Source organism: Mus caroli, unplaced genomic scaffold, assembly GCF_978045245.1.
Source record: "Mus caroli unplaced genomic scaffold, Mus_caroli_1 scaffold_13, whole genome shotgun sequence".
NCBI lineage: Eukaryota > Metazoa > Chordata > Mammalia > Rodentia > Muridae > Mus > Mus caroli.
The window spans coordinates 17387695-17403571 of NW_028227268.1; the positions used below are offsets into that span (position 1 = coordinate 17387695).

At 38.8% G+C, this 15877-nt stretch overlaps 1 protein-coding gene across 1 annotated transcript in view; it reads right to left on the reverse strand.

Moving 5' to 3' along the window:
• The window catches only part of Efcab3 (EF-hand calcium binding domain 3), a 418970-nt gene that overhangs the window by 371878 nt on the left and 31215 nt on the right, over nt 1-15877 (reverse strand). Inside the window, exons 10-16 of the mRNA XM_085829216.1 lie at nt 13416-14402; nt 10530-10667; nt 8363-8434; nt 4920-5063; nt 4328-4402; nt 1317-1460; nt 562-630 (exon numbers count right to left, since the gene is read on the reverse strand). Of these exons, the coding sequence (XP_085685342.1) occupies nt 562-630; nt 1317-1460; nt 4328-4402; nt 4920-5063; nt 8363-8434; nt 10530-10667; nt 13416-14402 (1629 nt within the window). The remainder of the gene's footprint in view (nt 1-561; nt 631-1316; nt 1461-4327; nt 4403-4919; nt 5064-8362; nt 8435-10529; nt 10668-13415; nt 14403-15877) is intronic.

The following is a 15877-nucleotide window of genomic DNA, read 5'->3' on the forward strand; positions in this document are numbered from 1 at the left end:
CTCCTCCTCCCCCTTTCCCTCCTCCTCCACTTCCTTCCTTTCTTTTTCTTCCTTTCTTCCTTCCTTTCTTCCCTTCCCCTCCCCTCCTCCTCCTCCCCATCCCCCTCTTCTTCCTCCTTCTATTCCTTCCTCCTTCCTTCCTTTCTTTTATTTCTTCCTTTCTGCCTTTTTTCTTTTTGTCTTCTCTCCACCTCCTCCCCCTCTTCCTCCTTCTTCACATGTATGCTCACATGTGTGGAGATATGCATGTGTGGGAGTGCAGGTGTGCATGTGCACATGCATGCCGAGGTTGACATGGGATCCTTCCTCGATCACTTCTTCACTGGATTCATTGAGGCAGGATCTCTCCACTGAGATCAGAGTTCATCGATACGGCTAGTGGAGCTAACTACTTTACTCTGTCCCAGGTCTCTGCCTTCTAAGAATGAGAATCACAGGCAAATGCCATATCCGCCTGGCATTTATGTGGGTTTTAAAGATCCAAACCCAGATTCTCAGGCTTGCGTGGCAACACTTGTTCTTCAGAGCTATCTCCCCATCCCACCCCAAGCCCACATTTACCTTTTAACCTGACGGAGTCATGCATATCCTTCACTGCCTTTGAAAAGTCTTCCAATTGTACTTTGTCACCTTTTGTGAGAAAAAATAGTTTATTAGATTACCCTCACTAAACAAAAGTTAGAGCCAATGAAGCAATCTATAAAAATGTAATCATCCGGTATACATTTAAGAATCATATATATATGATATAAACCAGAGGAATGCTCCACGACATGTAGTCTAGGCAGCATGTTCTCAGATGAACCCTAAAAAAGCACAGACAACCCCCCAAAAAGTAGACAAATAAGACTGCATCAAAAGGAAAAAGGGTTGTCAGAGTAACAACAACCAGAGTGAGCAAGAGACAGTCAGGCACACACACACACACACACACACACACACACACCCTGCGGGAGCAGGGAGCTAGCAACCACTCACCCATGAACTGAGAGAAAAATTTCAAGTCATACATTGACTAAGAGATACATAGTATCTAAAATATATAATGAACTCAAAATACTTATTAGCAAGAAAACGCATTTTAAATAGACAAAACTTCTTGCATAGATATTTCCTCCAAGAAAATACATAGGTAGCTCACAGGTGGTAGCAAAATAAATAAATAAATAAATAAATAAATACTTTAGGCTTAAGAAAAACACATGCTGAGCTCACAGTGAGATCCCATATCACATGCGTTTGTCTGATTATCACTAAAGACAGCCACTAAAGCTTTATCCTGGGAAAACTCTTAATTTAACCTTTGGAATACCCACCATCAACTGTGGCTACTTTCACTGCATCTAAGAATTCCTTCTCTTTTAAACTACTATCCAAACTGGACAGTGTTTTCCACAGCTGAGCAACATCCATCTGGTCACCACAGAAGTTTTGCAGGTTCTCGATAGCAGCGGGCAAAACTAAACCATGGACAAAAAACACACGCTTTACAATATATTTACCCAAGGTATTAATACAACTAACTGTTACTTGAAATAGTTGACCATTAAAGATTTGGGAATTAAGATAAATATCAATATAGCACAAATGAATACCCAATTTTCAAGTATCAAAACAAGAAGATATTTGTAATATAACTTAGAAGTTTCTGAACTATTTCAAAAACAATACAATGTCCTCACTCTTAGGTATTCACACACACACACATAAATTCTAACTGGGAATGTAGATCAATAGAGCTGCTTCCCAGCATACTTAAGGATTTTAGGATAGTCCTTAACACCAGAGTCACTTTCTCCTTGAACTTTAGATTATAGAGGCCTGAATTCCCAAACATTTCAAAATTATTAATGATTTCCTTTTTAATTCTATGAATATGGGTAGGTACCAGCACCCAAGAAGCTAAGGCAGGAAAATTACCTGAACCCATGCTGGACAGTTTTTAGATCAGCTTTAGAAACATCGTTAAGACCTCATCTCAACAAACAAAACAATATGATGAATTAGATGAGGGGAGGAGGAGCCTGGCGTTGTGGCCAAAGAGAGGGAACTGGTTAAGAATGACAGTCACCACTGGATCTACACAACTGTATACTGAGACAGAGGAGGGAGCGTCAAAGGACAAGAATGAGTAAGACTTGTGAACTGTGTGTGTGCTCATGGAATGGTGTGATGTGGAAAACACAAGCTTTGTCTGGTTACAGTGCTAGTGTGTGCCAAACATAAGACAGTAAGCAGGCCTCACATAGTGAAAGCCCTGTGCCTTGGTTTTCTCTCCTACAAACATTATACAGTTAGTATGGGAGTCCATGAGGTAATGGTGTGCTATAAACACTATGTAAGAATAACAATAATACAATATTTGTAATTCCTATGACATCGTACACTAAAGTCTTAGTCATAACTAAAATGTTTACCAAGTCTAAGTGAAAATTAGGACTAAAAGAACATTTACTACTTTGTGTTGTTTGTTTGAGACAAGGTCTCATTATATAGCCCTGGATGTCCTGATACCATGTAGAGCAGGCTGGCCTTGAATTTACAGATATCCACTTGCCTCTCCCTCCCAAATGCTGGGATTAAAGGTGTGTGCTACCATGCCCAGCGCTTTGATACTTTTTTCCCCAAGATTTTAAATGAAAAGATTGAACTCTACCTAAGAACTAGACTAGGGAAGTCTTTTACTAATCATCTAAGCCCAAGATTACCATCTGTGAGGGCCAGACATTCCCAAGGTGCTAACCCCACATTTAGCACCAGAGTCCTTTATCATCATTGTCCTTAGGAGAAAATGTTTAGTTGAATCCTGGCTTCACTTATTGCATAAAAACAATTCCCAGTATCTATAAATGAAATGAAAAACTAGAACCATTTAGAAGACACTGGGAAATACTTTAATAAGATCAAGACTTGGATAATCTATTGTCCATGAGAAGGCAGAGCCAGTAGCTAACCCTGAGGAGGGCGGGAGCCTGGATAGGATTGGACGCTGGAGACAGCAGGAATTTTAAACTGTTTCAGAGAGTAGGCGTAAGCTTATTGTAATCAGACTCATGCAAAAGCCAGGAGTTTCACTGCAACAGTTCCAAGGAACTGCGGAAAGGTGAGAGAGTTTAGGAGATTGTGTAAACATATATATCAGACGATTTAAATCAGACAAGAAATGTAAAATTGAGTGGAGACTGATGCAGAAAACAGGGATAAATGGATTGAAGTCCACAATATAAGGACTTTAGAACCACTAAAAAGATAGGCCCTGAACAATCTGGTGAATATGGAAACGGAGTAAACTTAATTATATAATACTAACACTTACAAAGAAGATATAACTAAACAGATGAGTGAAGAATAAACTACGGAATTGTGCCAAGAAAAATTTGACTTCCATGGTGGTAAAAATCCTAAGAAAAAAAGGAAGCAACTCGATAATATAAATAATTTCTTCATCTTTGACCATTCTGCAACATAATATAAAGAAAACTCTATTTACAAGGTAAAGAGAACTTAATTAAAATCTGCTATCGTTCAATGTGTAAGCATCAAGTAACACGGCCCCAGTTTGGCCACAATGTTTAAGGTACTGTCACTCCACTAAGAGCAGATGGTTATGGGACTGGAAAGATAGCTCATCAGTTAAGAGCCATCTTCGAGAGGACCTCAGTTGAGTTCCCAATACTCTTGTCAGCAGCTTACAACTCCTTGTGACTATAGCTCCAAGGGATCCAAAATCTGCTTCTGGCCTCCTCAGGAAACCATGCTCCTGTGCACACACCCAACCCCCACCCCAGATACAAACATAAACATAATTAAATATTGTTAAATAGGTGATTATAGCAGTATTTCCCTCTGCATTGGGCTTCACGGTGCCATATACTAGCTCATGATAGTTTACTGACAGCTTAGCATACATGTCTGGATTCTTGGATGTCATTCAGGAGGATGGAGACTGACAAAGAGGCTGGTGAACAGCTGAAGCCAGAACCTCAGCATATTAGTGTCCAGATTTTAAATAGCATCACTTCCTTACAGTGACAAGATGCTTTGAATCTACCCCACTTGTGTGATTCTGTTCTCAGTAAGTATAGAGGTCAAAGTGAAACTATGATAGCTCTCACTTCACCTGTATGTAGACATTAATCTAGAATTAGGGCTCAGGACTGAAAAGATTTCAGCTGAAGTTAGCAGCACAAAGGTGGGCACTCATTTCCTGATGACCTCCCGAGATGACTAGCTCTTTCAGTATCTTATAAAACTCTGTTACCCTCCAAAATCCTTCAGACCATTTGGTCCACAAAAGGCACAAGGGGTCAGTAACAGTCATACATACATATATCCTCAGAGAAGGGGTGTGTGTTTTTCAGCATGGCATCAATAAACTTTTTAATATTCACTTGTTTTGTATCTAAAAGGAAAAGAAACATTTCCTTTAATATTGTCAGGTATTAAATTATTATGACAAATACCAAATTGTGTGAAGATAAAATTATAACCACCATATAATACTAAGCCCTAAAATAGGTTTAGAGATCAGTTTAGAATCAAAAATCAGACACAGAAGGAAGTTGTTCAAAGTAGTACACAGTATTTTAGCTTTAATATATATGTTACGTGGCATCTCATTATGTCCATGTATGCTCATAGACATGTCTGGAAGTTCTTTATCTTGACATCTATAGGTTTCTCATTTCCTGTACCACTTACACATACATACCTTGCCAGGCAGCAAGCCCAAAACTCTGCCTTCTTTTTCTTTGCAGTTTTACCTCAGGAAAAGTGTCTGAAAAGACTAGGAACACTGGCTATTTCTAGGTGACAGACTTTTGAGCACTTAACTATACTTCTGAACTTTCCTGACTGGATACTTCTAACAAAAGGGATACAGTCATGATTGTGAGAATAGTTCCCACGTTATCATTTACCGTCAACTTGAATTAATTCTTTGATCCTCTGTCGTTCTGATTTAGGAAGGTAAACTCCAAAATTTTGAAGACACGTGTCCAGATCCTCATATTCAACATATTCATCCTGAATTTTACTAATGCCTTCAATGGCATTTTTCAATGCTGAAAATAAACCAAATTGTTAATTTTAGAATTAAGCAGACATAAACAAAAAACACAAGTATTAAGATGAATGTTAGGTCCAACGTTAAACAAAGATACAAATCACTTTAGACATGTTGGATGGCAACTGCATAATCGGAGGCTTTAAGGAATTTATGTTTGTTCACGCTCTGTTGTTTGAAGACAGGGTCTCATGTAGCCCAGGCTAGTCTCAAAACTTCCTTTGTAACTGAGGATAACCTTAAACTTCTGATGTTCAACCACCATGCATGGTTTTTGCAATGCTGGGGATTGAACCCGGGGACAGGTACATGCAAGGCAAACCCTTCACAAACTGAGCCATATCTCTAGCCTCAAACTTTTCAAATGCTAAAAATCTGTAAATATTAGCGAAAGTAAAAAATATTCTACTTTGCTATGTCATTTATACCAAGAAGTGCCAACTTCATCCTATTGACACCATCACTACTGAAAATATTTAGAAGCAAAAATCCCACTTAATTGAACAAGTTAAAATTCCACAATGATTTACTTCATATTAGAAAAAACATAAGCAGAAAATCTTTGATCCTTACTGATACTTGAGATAGTGCTTGTAGGAATGTGTACTTTGGTCCATGGCAAATTCATTATTTTAATCTTCCGCCATAATAAATATGATTACTTAGAAATAATTATTCTACATCTCTTGGAATCTATATTTTATTATTTAGGGCAGTGATTTCTTCATTATATTTAAATTGCTAAATTTGTGCTTCGGTGAAAGGATTCCTTTCTTTTCTTCTTTGAGACACTGTCACACTATGTAGCTCTGGCTATTCTGGATCTCACTGTGTAGAGCAGACTGGCCTTGAATTCACAGAGGTCTGCTTGGCTCTGCTTCCCAAGTGCTGGGCATAAAGAGAATGCCACTATGCCAGACTTTGAAAGCATTCTGAAAAGAAATGATTCCAAAATATACAGGTTTTCGTGCCTGCTTCCCCTCTCCCATGCTTGGATTTCGTCTAGCTTGAGCTTAGAACAGGTCTTGTGTCTGCTGTCACCAGTGCTGTGAGTTCTTATGTGCTGCTGCTCTGCTGCATCCAGAAAACAGAGACTCCCTACGAGCATAAACCACCTGTCTCTTGATTTCTCTTCACCCCCCATCTGAGCCTTGGGAAGAGGGGATGGATAAAGATGTTGCACTTAGTGCTGAGCATGCCACAGACTCTCGTTCTCTGCACCTTTCTTGACTAAGGAACTACTGGCAACTGATAGAAGCTGAGAAAGGGAGTTTGAATTTTCTTTTAAGAGTGGACTAAGCAGCCGGGCATGGTGGTGCATATGTCTTTAATCCCAGCACTTGGGAGGCAGAAGCAGGCAGATCTTTGAGTTCAAAGCTAGCCTGGTCTATAGAGTAAGTTCCAGGACAGCCAGGACTACACAGAGAAATCTTATTGTGAAAAGAAAGAAATTGAAAGAGGGTAGGAGGGAGGGGAGGGGAGGAGAGAGGAGGGTAGGGTAGGGTAGGGTAGGGTAGGGTAGGGTAGGGTAGGGGAGAAGGGAAGAGAAGAGAAGAGAAGAGAAGAGAAGAGAAGAGAAGAGAAGAGAAGAGAAGAGAAGAGAAGAGAAGAGAAGAGAAGAGAAGAGTTGATTGAACACACTCCTGTGGAAGACCATCCAAGAGTATATGACAGTATCAACTATATTTGGTGAGTATTTTTTAAAAGTAGACATAAAGGTGGTTGAGTAGGGAAGGAGGTAGATCCAGGAGGAAGGACAAATGTGATCCAAATACATTGTATTAAATTCCCAAGGACCTAACAAAACTGAGAGAAAAATAATTTTAAAAATCAAGCAAATATTACATATATATCAATCATTTTTCAAGAGGTTGATAGACTAGACAGCAATCAACACAGAGAACAACCGAACAAGATGTAGGGAATGCCAAGCCCTAAATAGAACATGTATATCATATGCCCTCCTCTCTAGGCTCAGGGGTCATTGTGAAAGGCAGCATGGGAAGAGTGTAAGAGCCAGAGGCAGTGGATGACTACAGAAAACAGTATCATCTGGACACAACTGGGCAGCTGCAGATATGAACTCATAGCAGTTGCAACAGCACACATAAAACCTGTGCAAGCTATGTATCAAAAGATGGCCTAGTCGGCCATCACTGGAAAGAGAGGCCCATTGGACACACAAACATTATATGTCCCAGTACAGGGGAATGCCAGGGCCAAAAAAATGGGATTGGGTGGGTAGGGAAGTGGGGGGGAGGGTATGGGGGACTTTTGGGATAGCATTGGAAATGTAATTGAGGAAAATACGTAATAAAAAATATTAAAAAAATTTTTAAAAAGGAAAATAGAAGTGTAAATCAATTGTTTTAAAGATGGTATAATAAAGTCTGCAGGAGACTCATATTCTGTCTAATGTGGGCTCCACGGGAATTTTAATGTGAAAAAAATGATAACAAAGAGTAAAAGGGTAAAAAAAAAAAAATCCTGTGCAAGCCGAAGCCAGACCAAATCCTAGCGTGGCGATAGAAGCTGCACACACAATCCCACCTCTAGCCATGCAAGCTACTGGCAAAATGTGAGCTTCTGGGATAATACAACACTGAGTTCTTTAAAAGCGTAGTTCCTAGTGAGGTGGTCATACTCCAGTGGAAGACCACGCATCCAAGAATATTTGGCCAACACAAATTGGTCTTGAAGGGTATTTTTAAGGACACAAAACTCAGTGGGTAGTGAAGTGGGATGGATCTGGGAAGAGTTGGTGGGAGATGAGAATAATCAAAACACATTGTATGAAACTCTCAATGAGCTAATAAAATTTAGATTTTTAAGTAGAAGGGGTAATATAAATCCTTTGAAGAAAAAATGAGATCTGAAAGAATATCACACAGGTACATGGGGGAGGGGGGTTAAATAGGTTCTCTCAAGTGTAAGAGTCAGACAAAGTACTTTATTTCATAATATCATCTTGTTTCTACAAGCTGGCATTGACCTGCTAAGAGATCCAGCAGCAGGAAATGTCTGTCCCAGAGGCAGCGAGTGTCTATCCCAAATCAAGTCCAGTTTTTTTGTTTTCCTTGGTCTTAGCTTTGTTTCATTTTGTGCTCTGTTTTGTTTGTGTGAAGACAAGCTATGTAGCTCAGCCTGGAATTCTCCGTTTTCCTGCCTCAGCCTTCCAAATGTGGGAACTACAGAGGTACGCTCCACCACGCCCCACATAACCAAGTTCTCTATGTTTTATCTTTTCAGCCTAATTGTTTTTCCTCGAACTCATTTTAAATCAACTTTTCTACCTACCATCATAGTCAGGGAAGTTGTGTTCCTTGGAGACTGCCGTGATAAAGTCATCTAAATTCACCATTCCACTTTCTGTAAAATAAAGAATTTAAATCGCACAATCTGGTATATTTTACATTAAAAATATGTTTCATTTTTATTAGATTGAGAGAAAAACTTTCCCAATCCTATACTTTTTCTAAAATGAGTTTTTCTGAATTAGGACACTTCATATCATTTTTTCCCCTTTTGGTATCTTTGAGATCATAATTCTTTTAAAGATTTGTTTATTTACTTATTTTATTTACTTGTTTGTTTTACACCAGAAAAAGGCATCAGATCCCACTACAGATAGTCATGAGCCACCATGTGGTTGCTGGGAATTGAACTCAGGACCTCTGGAAGAGCAGTCAGTGCTCTTAACTCCTGAGCCATCTCTCCAGCCCTAGAAATCATAATTTAATAACAACACTTCTCCCTTCCCTTCAGTCTCTCCAAATCTTCTCGTATTCTCCTCCCTGTTCTCCTTCAAATTCATGGTCTCTGTTGTTTACTAATTGTTGTTGTTTGTATATATATGTGTGTGTGTGTGTGTAACATACATATATACATTATATATATATATACACACATGTATATACATGTATATACATGTATATACACACATACATACATATATATATGATATATGTATACATATATTATATTAGGTATATATACAGATATGTGTATAAAGATATAGTTAAATAAGTCTAATATATAATAATTATGTATGTATATATGTTATTTTAACAACCACTAGGGGCATATTAGTGCCATAAACTATACTAGTCACCAAGGACACAAAAATAATTAAGACACAGTCCTTGTTTTTTTAGTAGTTACATGCAAAGGTCTGGGTTGGATGCTAAGGTTTGACAGATAGAGGGAGAAGGTATGTCCACATCAATGGACCAAGGAAGTTGGGGAATCAATTTCAAGTCAAGGTCTGGGTTGGATGCTAAGGTTTGACAGATAGAGGGAGAAGGTATGTCCACATCAATGGACCAAGGAAGTTGGGGAATCAATTTCAAGTCAAGGTGAAAGGTGAGTCAACACAGCATCCATTAAGACATCTTTAGAGCATGAAGCAGCCCTGACCATGTAACCCACAGCATCCCTGGGATTCAGAGGTCCAGTTCACTACTAGGTTTTAGATAGACTCGCTCCAACAGCAATCACTCAACCCCAATAAGCAGCAGAGACAGTTCCACTTACTAGTGTCTACTCCTTATGCATTTTAAAATTAAATTTTCTTCTGACTTGCTTTAGCTAAGAAATTATGCCAGATCCTGAAAATTCACTCTTAATGTTACTTTATTCACGAATCTTTTGTTCCAAAGAAAAAGTTCTCTCTCTCTCTCTCTCTCTCTCTCTCTCTCTCTCTCTCTCTCTCTCTCTCTCTCTCTCTCTCTCTCTCTCTCTCTCTCCTCCCTCTCTCTCCCCAAATGAGCTTCCACAGTGGATAATTCTTAGTGACTGATAAAGACAACTCTCTAATGCAAAAGAAGAAAGAAGTTACAGGTCTAACTGCTGCCTTATTCACTACCTTCAAATCCCTCCTATGCACAGAACCTTCAGTTACTTCTCCTAAAACCCAAGCTACTTGATTAGAGATTTTTATAACCCTTTTTAATAACCCTTGTTTTACTCCCTGACCTCTGCAGCAGGCTTGCCACCTCTGCCCACTCTAGACCACACAGGGAGGACAACAGTAAGGAGTTATCAGAAACAAGGCCCAGTTTCCAAAGCAATCCAGCAACCCAGACTTCACAAGGGTTTTCACAATGGTAGTTCTCCGCTTTTATGCTTCCTTTTTGTCCTGAGTGTATGTAATGTGTAGATGGCGTGGTGATAAACATGGGTGGTCACATACATGTGTATGTGCACGAGTGTGGGTGTGTGATCACACACTACCATGCCTGCTTAGCTTTTAGGGGGCTAGAAGGACCTGAACTCTGGTCCTTGCAGTTGATCCTCAAGAGCTTTACCTGGTGAGTCATCTTCTCTGCCCATTATTTGTTCTTTCTTAATCTTTAGAATGGTCCATTCTGTTCCACTCCTCAGTAAAAGAAACTCCTCCTACCCCCACCCCAGATTCTTACTCCCCGAAAGTATTTAACTTTCTCAAATGTTTCCAGTTTCTCACCAGTTTGAGTGAGCTCTGGCACAATCCTCTGGAAGTCTTCATCGGATAAAGTGACCCCTACCGAGGGTAAAATGGTCTGAAGTTCTTCTGGAGAGATGTAATCTTCTCGGAGTTTAAGGATAACTTCATAGGCATTTTCTAAATACAGAATGGTTATTTGTATCTAAAGCAATAATGATTGCCATATCCGTTTTGTTGTTGTTCTTATTTTATACATTTTGAGATAAAATCTCGTCTGTATCTTAGACTGACTAGCACCCTCGACATAGCCAGGCTGGCCTTGAACTCAGACACCTACCTCAACCTCCTGAGTGATGGGGTTGCAGGTATGAATCACCATGTACAGCTAGTACTTAAAATCTTGAATAATCTGACAACAGTCTTATCTACTCATCGCCTTGCAGAAGGATTCTGTTATCTTACACTCTTTTTTTCTTTTAGATCATAAATAAAACTATTAAAATTCTACAAATTCCTGTGCGGAGAAGGCAACCTGTTGAAGTGGCCCAGGCTGCTCGCCTCTGATTCAAACATAGTTTAGGTGTCGAAGACATCAAAGCATCAATGTATTTTGTTTAAATTCCAGAACTCCACTCACATTGTTAAGAGTTCTTTCCCCTCCCATAAACTGGCCCTTGCTATGCTTTGAGTGTGCATTTTCACATAACAAAATCCTATGGGCATATACGCATGGACAATATCACTTCCATGACATTCAGGTAAGAAATATATAACCTGAATGTATGCATAAAGAAATACAAGGAAAATATAAATTTTTGTATGGTCACTATTCTTCTAGTATCAAGATCATGAAAGACTGAGAAGACATTCTAGAATGACATATGAAGATGACCTGGCCACTAAATATAATGTATAATCCTGGGTCAGCTTGTGATCACAAAAAGGATGTTTCTTAGACAATTAATAATATTTGAATAAGGTCAAAAGCCAGTAAGAATTGTTATATCAATGATAGTTTCATGATTTAGATCATTGTGCCATGGATAGATAAGATATTAAAGCATAGAGAAAACAGCTGAAGGGTACTTGAGAATAGTTTCACTATACTTATAACTGTTGTGAATTTAGTGTCAGTTTTAAATAAAGGGTTAGTTTTTCTCATTTAATCATGGAAGCAGTCACATGTCATAGAGTTCCCATTACTATCAGTATTTTTTAATATTTATTTATTTATTTAATGTACACTGTAGTTGTCTTTAGAAACACCAGAAGAAGACATCTGATCCTGTTACAGATGGTTGTGAGCCACCATGTGGTTTCTGGGAGCTGAACTCAGGACCTCTGTAAGAGCAGTCAGTGTTCTTAACAGCTAAGCCATCTCTCCAGCCCACTATCAATATTTTTAAGAAAGATATTTATACCAAATGAATGGCTCCATTCCTCCTTACATAGAGAACATCATATGGAAGTGGTAGGTGGCATCATTTGATTTAATAAAGCCAGGTAGGCAGACATTGGCTTGTGAAGGCCTCTTCTATCCACTGACTAAATGTTTGCCTCTCTGTTACTCTGTAAACCGGGGACTTTGATTCTTACTGAACACACAGAAATTGCAGCAAGGTAGTAGAGGGATCACAGTAAATAACCGTAGTTTTCCTTAACGGATATAATTCTCTTTTCAACTAAGTTATTGTTAGTGTGTGTGAATCATTTATTTTTTCAGTACTTCCTCCCCACACCCCTGTCTCCACGTGGATGTCCCCACCCCCAACCCCTCCTGACCTCTAAACTCCTTGGGGACTCCAGTCTCTTGAGTGTTAGGTATGTCACCTCTGAATGAACACAGACCCAGCAGTTCTCTATTGTATGTGTGTTGGGGGCCTCATATCAGCTGGTGTATGCTGCCTGGTTGTTGGTCCAGTGTCTGAGAGATCTCGGGGGGGGGGGGTCCAGATTAATTGAGTCTGCTGGACCTCCTTCAGGGCCTCCCCTCTCCTCAGCTTCTTTCAGCCTTTCCCTAATTCAACCACAGGGGTCAGCTGCTTCTGTCCATTGGTTGGGTGCAAATATCTGCATCTCTTTCAGCTGCTTGTTGGGTCCCCCGGAGTATGGTCATACTAGGTCCCTTAAAGTTGTTTTTTCTTTTTTTTAAGAGAAAAGACATGGCAAAATAACTTCAACAGACTATAACAAGTGCATAAGTTCCATACAAGGTACTTCTCTGATGGAGGCAGAACAGAAATAGGAAATAATTAATTATCTCTGATGAGGGCCTTACAGCATAAGATACCTAAGAAGTATAGTAGTAAGCATTCCTTTTTATATACATTTTCCATCCATAAAAAAAAAAACAATACCTGACATACCAGGGCTATCATCACATATTTGAATTGTAGGACTCTAAACAAACTTTCACCAATTTCTTACATATTCTAATAAATTACAAATAAAAAAAAAGCTTACCAAAGAAAAATGCACCTACTTTTCTTCTCCCCCCCTCTCTTTCCATCTGTGTATGTGTGTGTATGTGTGTGTGTGTGTAAGTGTGCATGTTGTGGGATTGTATGAGGACATGTGTGCCTGTGAATGTAGAGGTCAAAGGTCAACCTTGGGGCTTGTTCCTTAAGTGCTGTAGGCCACGTTTTTGAAACAGGGTCTTTAACTGGGCATAGAGATCTTTGTTTAGGCTAGGCTGTCTGGCCAGGAATCTCTAAAGATCCATCTGTCTCTACCTTTCCCAGGAATTATCATCAAAATCACAGAATAACATGTACTAGTCTGCATACCAAAAGTAGTGGTTACACAGGCTGACAATTAAAATATTAACTATTCAGGGAAAATGTTTAAGTATTCAGTAATGACCCATGCTGCTCATTTCTACATAGACTGAAGTGCTTGGGAACTGACTTAGGATATGGTACTGACCTAAGGCACTGATTGTAGACGAAACAGAATGTAGAGTACTGGACAGCCTCCTCATAGCCAACTTCTGATATTCTGAGATAGAAGTATCGCTTTTATCCAGTAACTTTTTGAGGCTTGTATCACTTTTATCCAGTAACTTTTTGAGGCTTGTATCGCTTTTATCCAGTAACTTTTTGAGGCTTGTATCGCTTTTATCCAGTAACTTTTTGAGGCTTGTATCGCTTTTATCCAGTAACTTTTTGAGGCTTGTATCGCTTTTATCCAATAACTTATTGAGGCTTGTATCGCTTTTATCCAGTAACTTTTTGAGGCTTGTATCGCTTTTATCCAGTAACTTTTTGAGACTTGTATCGCTTTTATCCAGTAATTTATTGAGGCTTGTATCGCTTTTATCCAGTAACTTATTGAGGCTTGTATCGCTTTTATCCAGTAACTTCTTGAGGCTTGAATCGCTTTTATCCAGTAACTTCTTGAGGCTTGAATCACTTTTATCCAGTGACTTCTTGAGGCTTGAATCACTTTTATCCGGTGACTTCTTGAGGCTTGAATCACTTTTATCCGGTGACTTCATGAGGCTTGAATCACTTTTATCCAGTGACTTCTTGAGGCTTGAATCACTTTTATCCGGTAACTTCTTGAGGCTTGAATCACTTCTATCCAGTAACCTACTGAGACTTGGAGTACTCTTCAAGGAAGGTGATTTAGACTTTGAATCGTGAATCTTTAGTGGTGATTCCTGAAGTCCCACAGAATCGCTGATGATCCCACTTGAGAGCCGTCTTGTCTCTGAAGATCTTTTGGAGAGTTTAAGTTCGGGCTCATCCTGTTTCCCGGTGGTTTTACTGGGATGTGGTTGGGGAGGCACAGTCTGTTTTTTTGGTGTGCTAGGTTCGGGCATTCTGGAAAGTAAACTGCTTTTCTTCGGTTGTGGGTGGTGTCCTGGGATAGTTGATGCTCTTTTACCTGAAGTAGCTTCATCCATCACTGCTAAATAAGAGAAATATATTCTGCTCTATCATTTATTTGTATGATTTGTAAAACATTTCAAACAAATTAACTAAGTCCTCATAAAGCCCATTACAGAAATGATGAATCACTTAAATGTGTAAAACAAAGTTTAACAAAGTTGAAAGGGTTGGTGATTAAATGATCACACTATTAACCAGTACACCTTATTATATTTAAATACATTTGTTCACATCTAAAGTTAAGAGAAATACTCTGTGGGGCTGCATCATTCTCTACCCCTTGATTTAGAAAAATAACGGGATAAGAAGATAACACAGTTAGCCATACCCTCGTTGTGAGTGTGCAGAGCTGAAGAAGTTGCAGAAGGGAAGATTTTGTTAATAAACCTAAAATCCAAATAATTATTCTCATGAATGTTCTCCGTGTTTGTAGGTACAGAAGTCACAACTCTAGAATACAATAACCCAAGGTCCGACATCACAACTTCATTTGTTGGTTCAGAAGACCGCCTTATGAATGACAACACAGTTTCACACACTTCAAGAGTCTCAGTACTTGACCCTCAACCCAACTCTATCAGATTGCCACATGCCTACAAATCAGACGAAATACAACATTCTGACAGAGCAGCAATGCAATCTTGAATATGAAGCCATTTCTTCTAGAAAACGGAAGTTTCATAGTTTGATCTGTACGAAAATAAACTGAAGATAAATATTTGAGTTCTACAGTTCTTAAAGTCACTAAAGATGGTGAAAATTGATAATAATTAGATCTTTGAAGGTTGACGAGATGACTCAGAAGTTAAGAGCATTTACATCTCTTGGAGAGGACTCAAGGTTTGCTGCTAGACCATGGGGTTCACAAGCATCCCTGACTTCAGTTGTAAGGAATCCTACTCATTTTTCTGGTCTCTGTACTCACCAGGCATACACATACACACAAACACACACATACACACACATGCAGAGTAAACACTAGTACATACAAAATGAAATAAACTTTAAAAAATCTTCAAGACTCCTGCTTTGAAATTTATACCTTGTAAAATGGTCTGCCTGTTACCTGGCTAGGCTGACTGTCATCTCTCAATGACTTTTCCAGAAGTCAGCTTGGGAAAAAAGTCCTATTTCTGTCATAATCATCATCACAAAGCAACAAGAAGCTTGAAAATTGCAGAACACGACTAGAAGAAGACAGAAATCCCCACCTAGCTGATTCCCCCCAAAATGCAAAAACACAAATTGCCTGAAGATTTCAAGATTTAAGAAATATAAGAAAATTTTCATAATACACAAAAACTAATCCTATTGCGTCTGAAAAATAGTATCCAAAATTATAAACTTAATGTAGAAAATCAATTTATAAAAATAAGAAATCTGGGACTTAAATGCAATGCATGAGATTATATATATATATATATATATATATATATATATATATATATATCAAAGTACAGCAGAACCAACCAAGTAGAGAAAGATCTCAAAGTC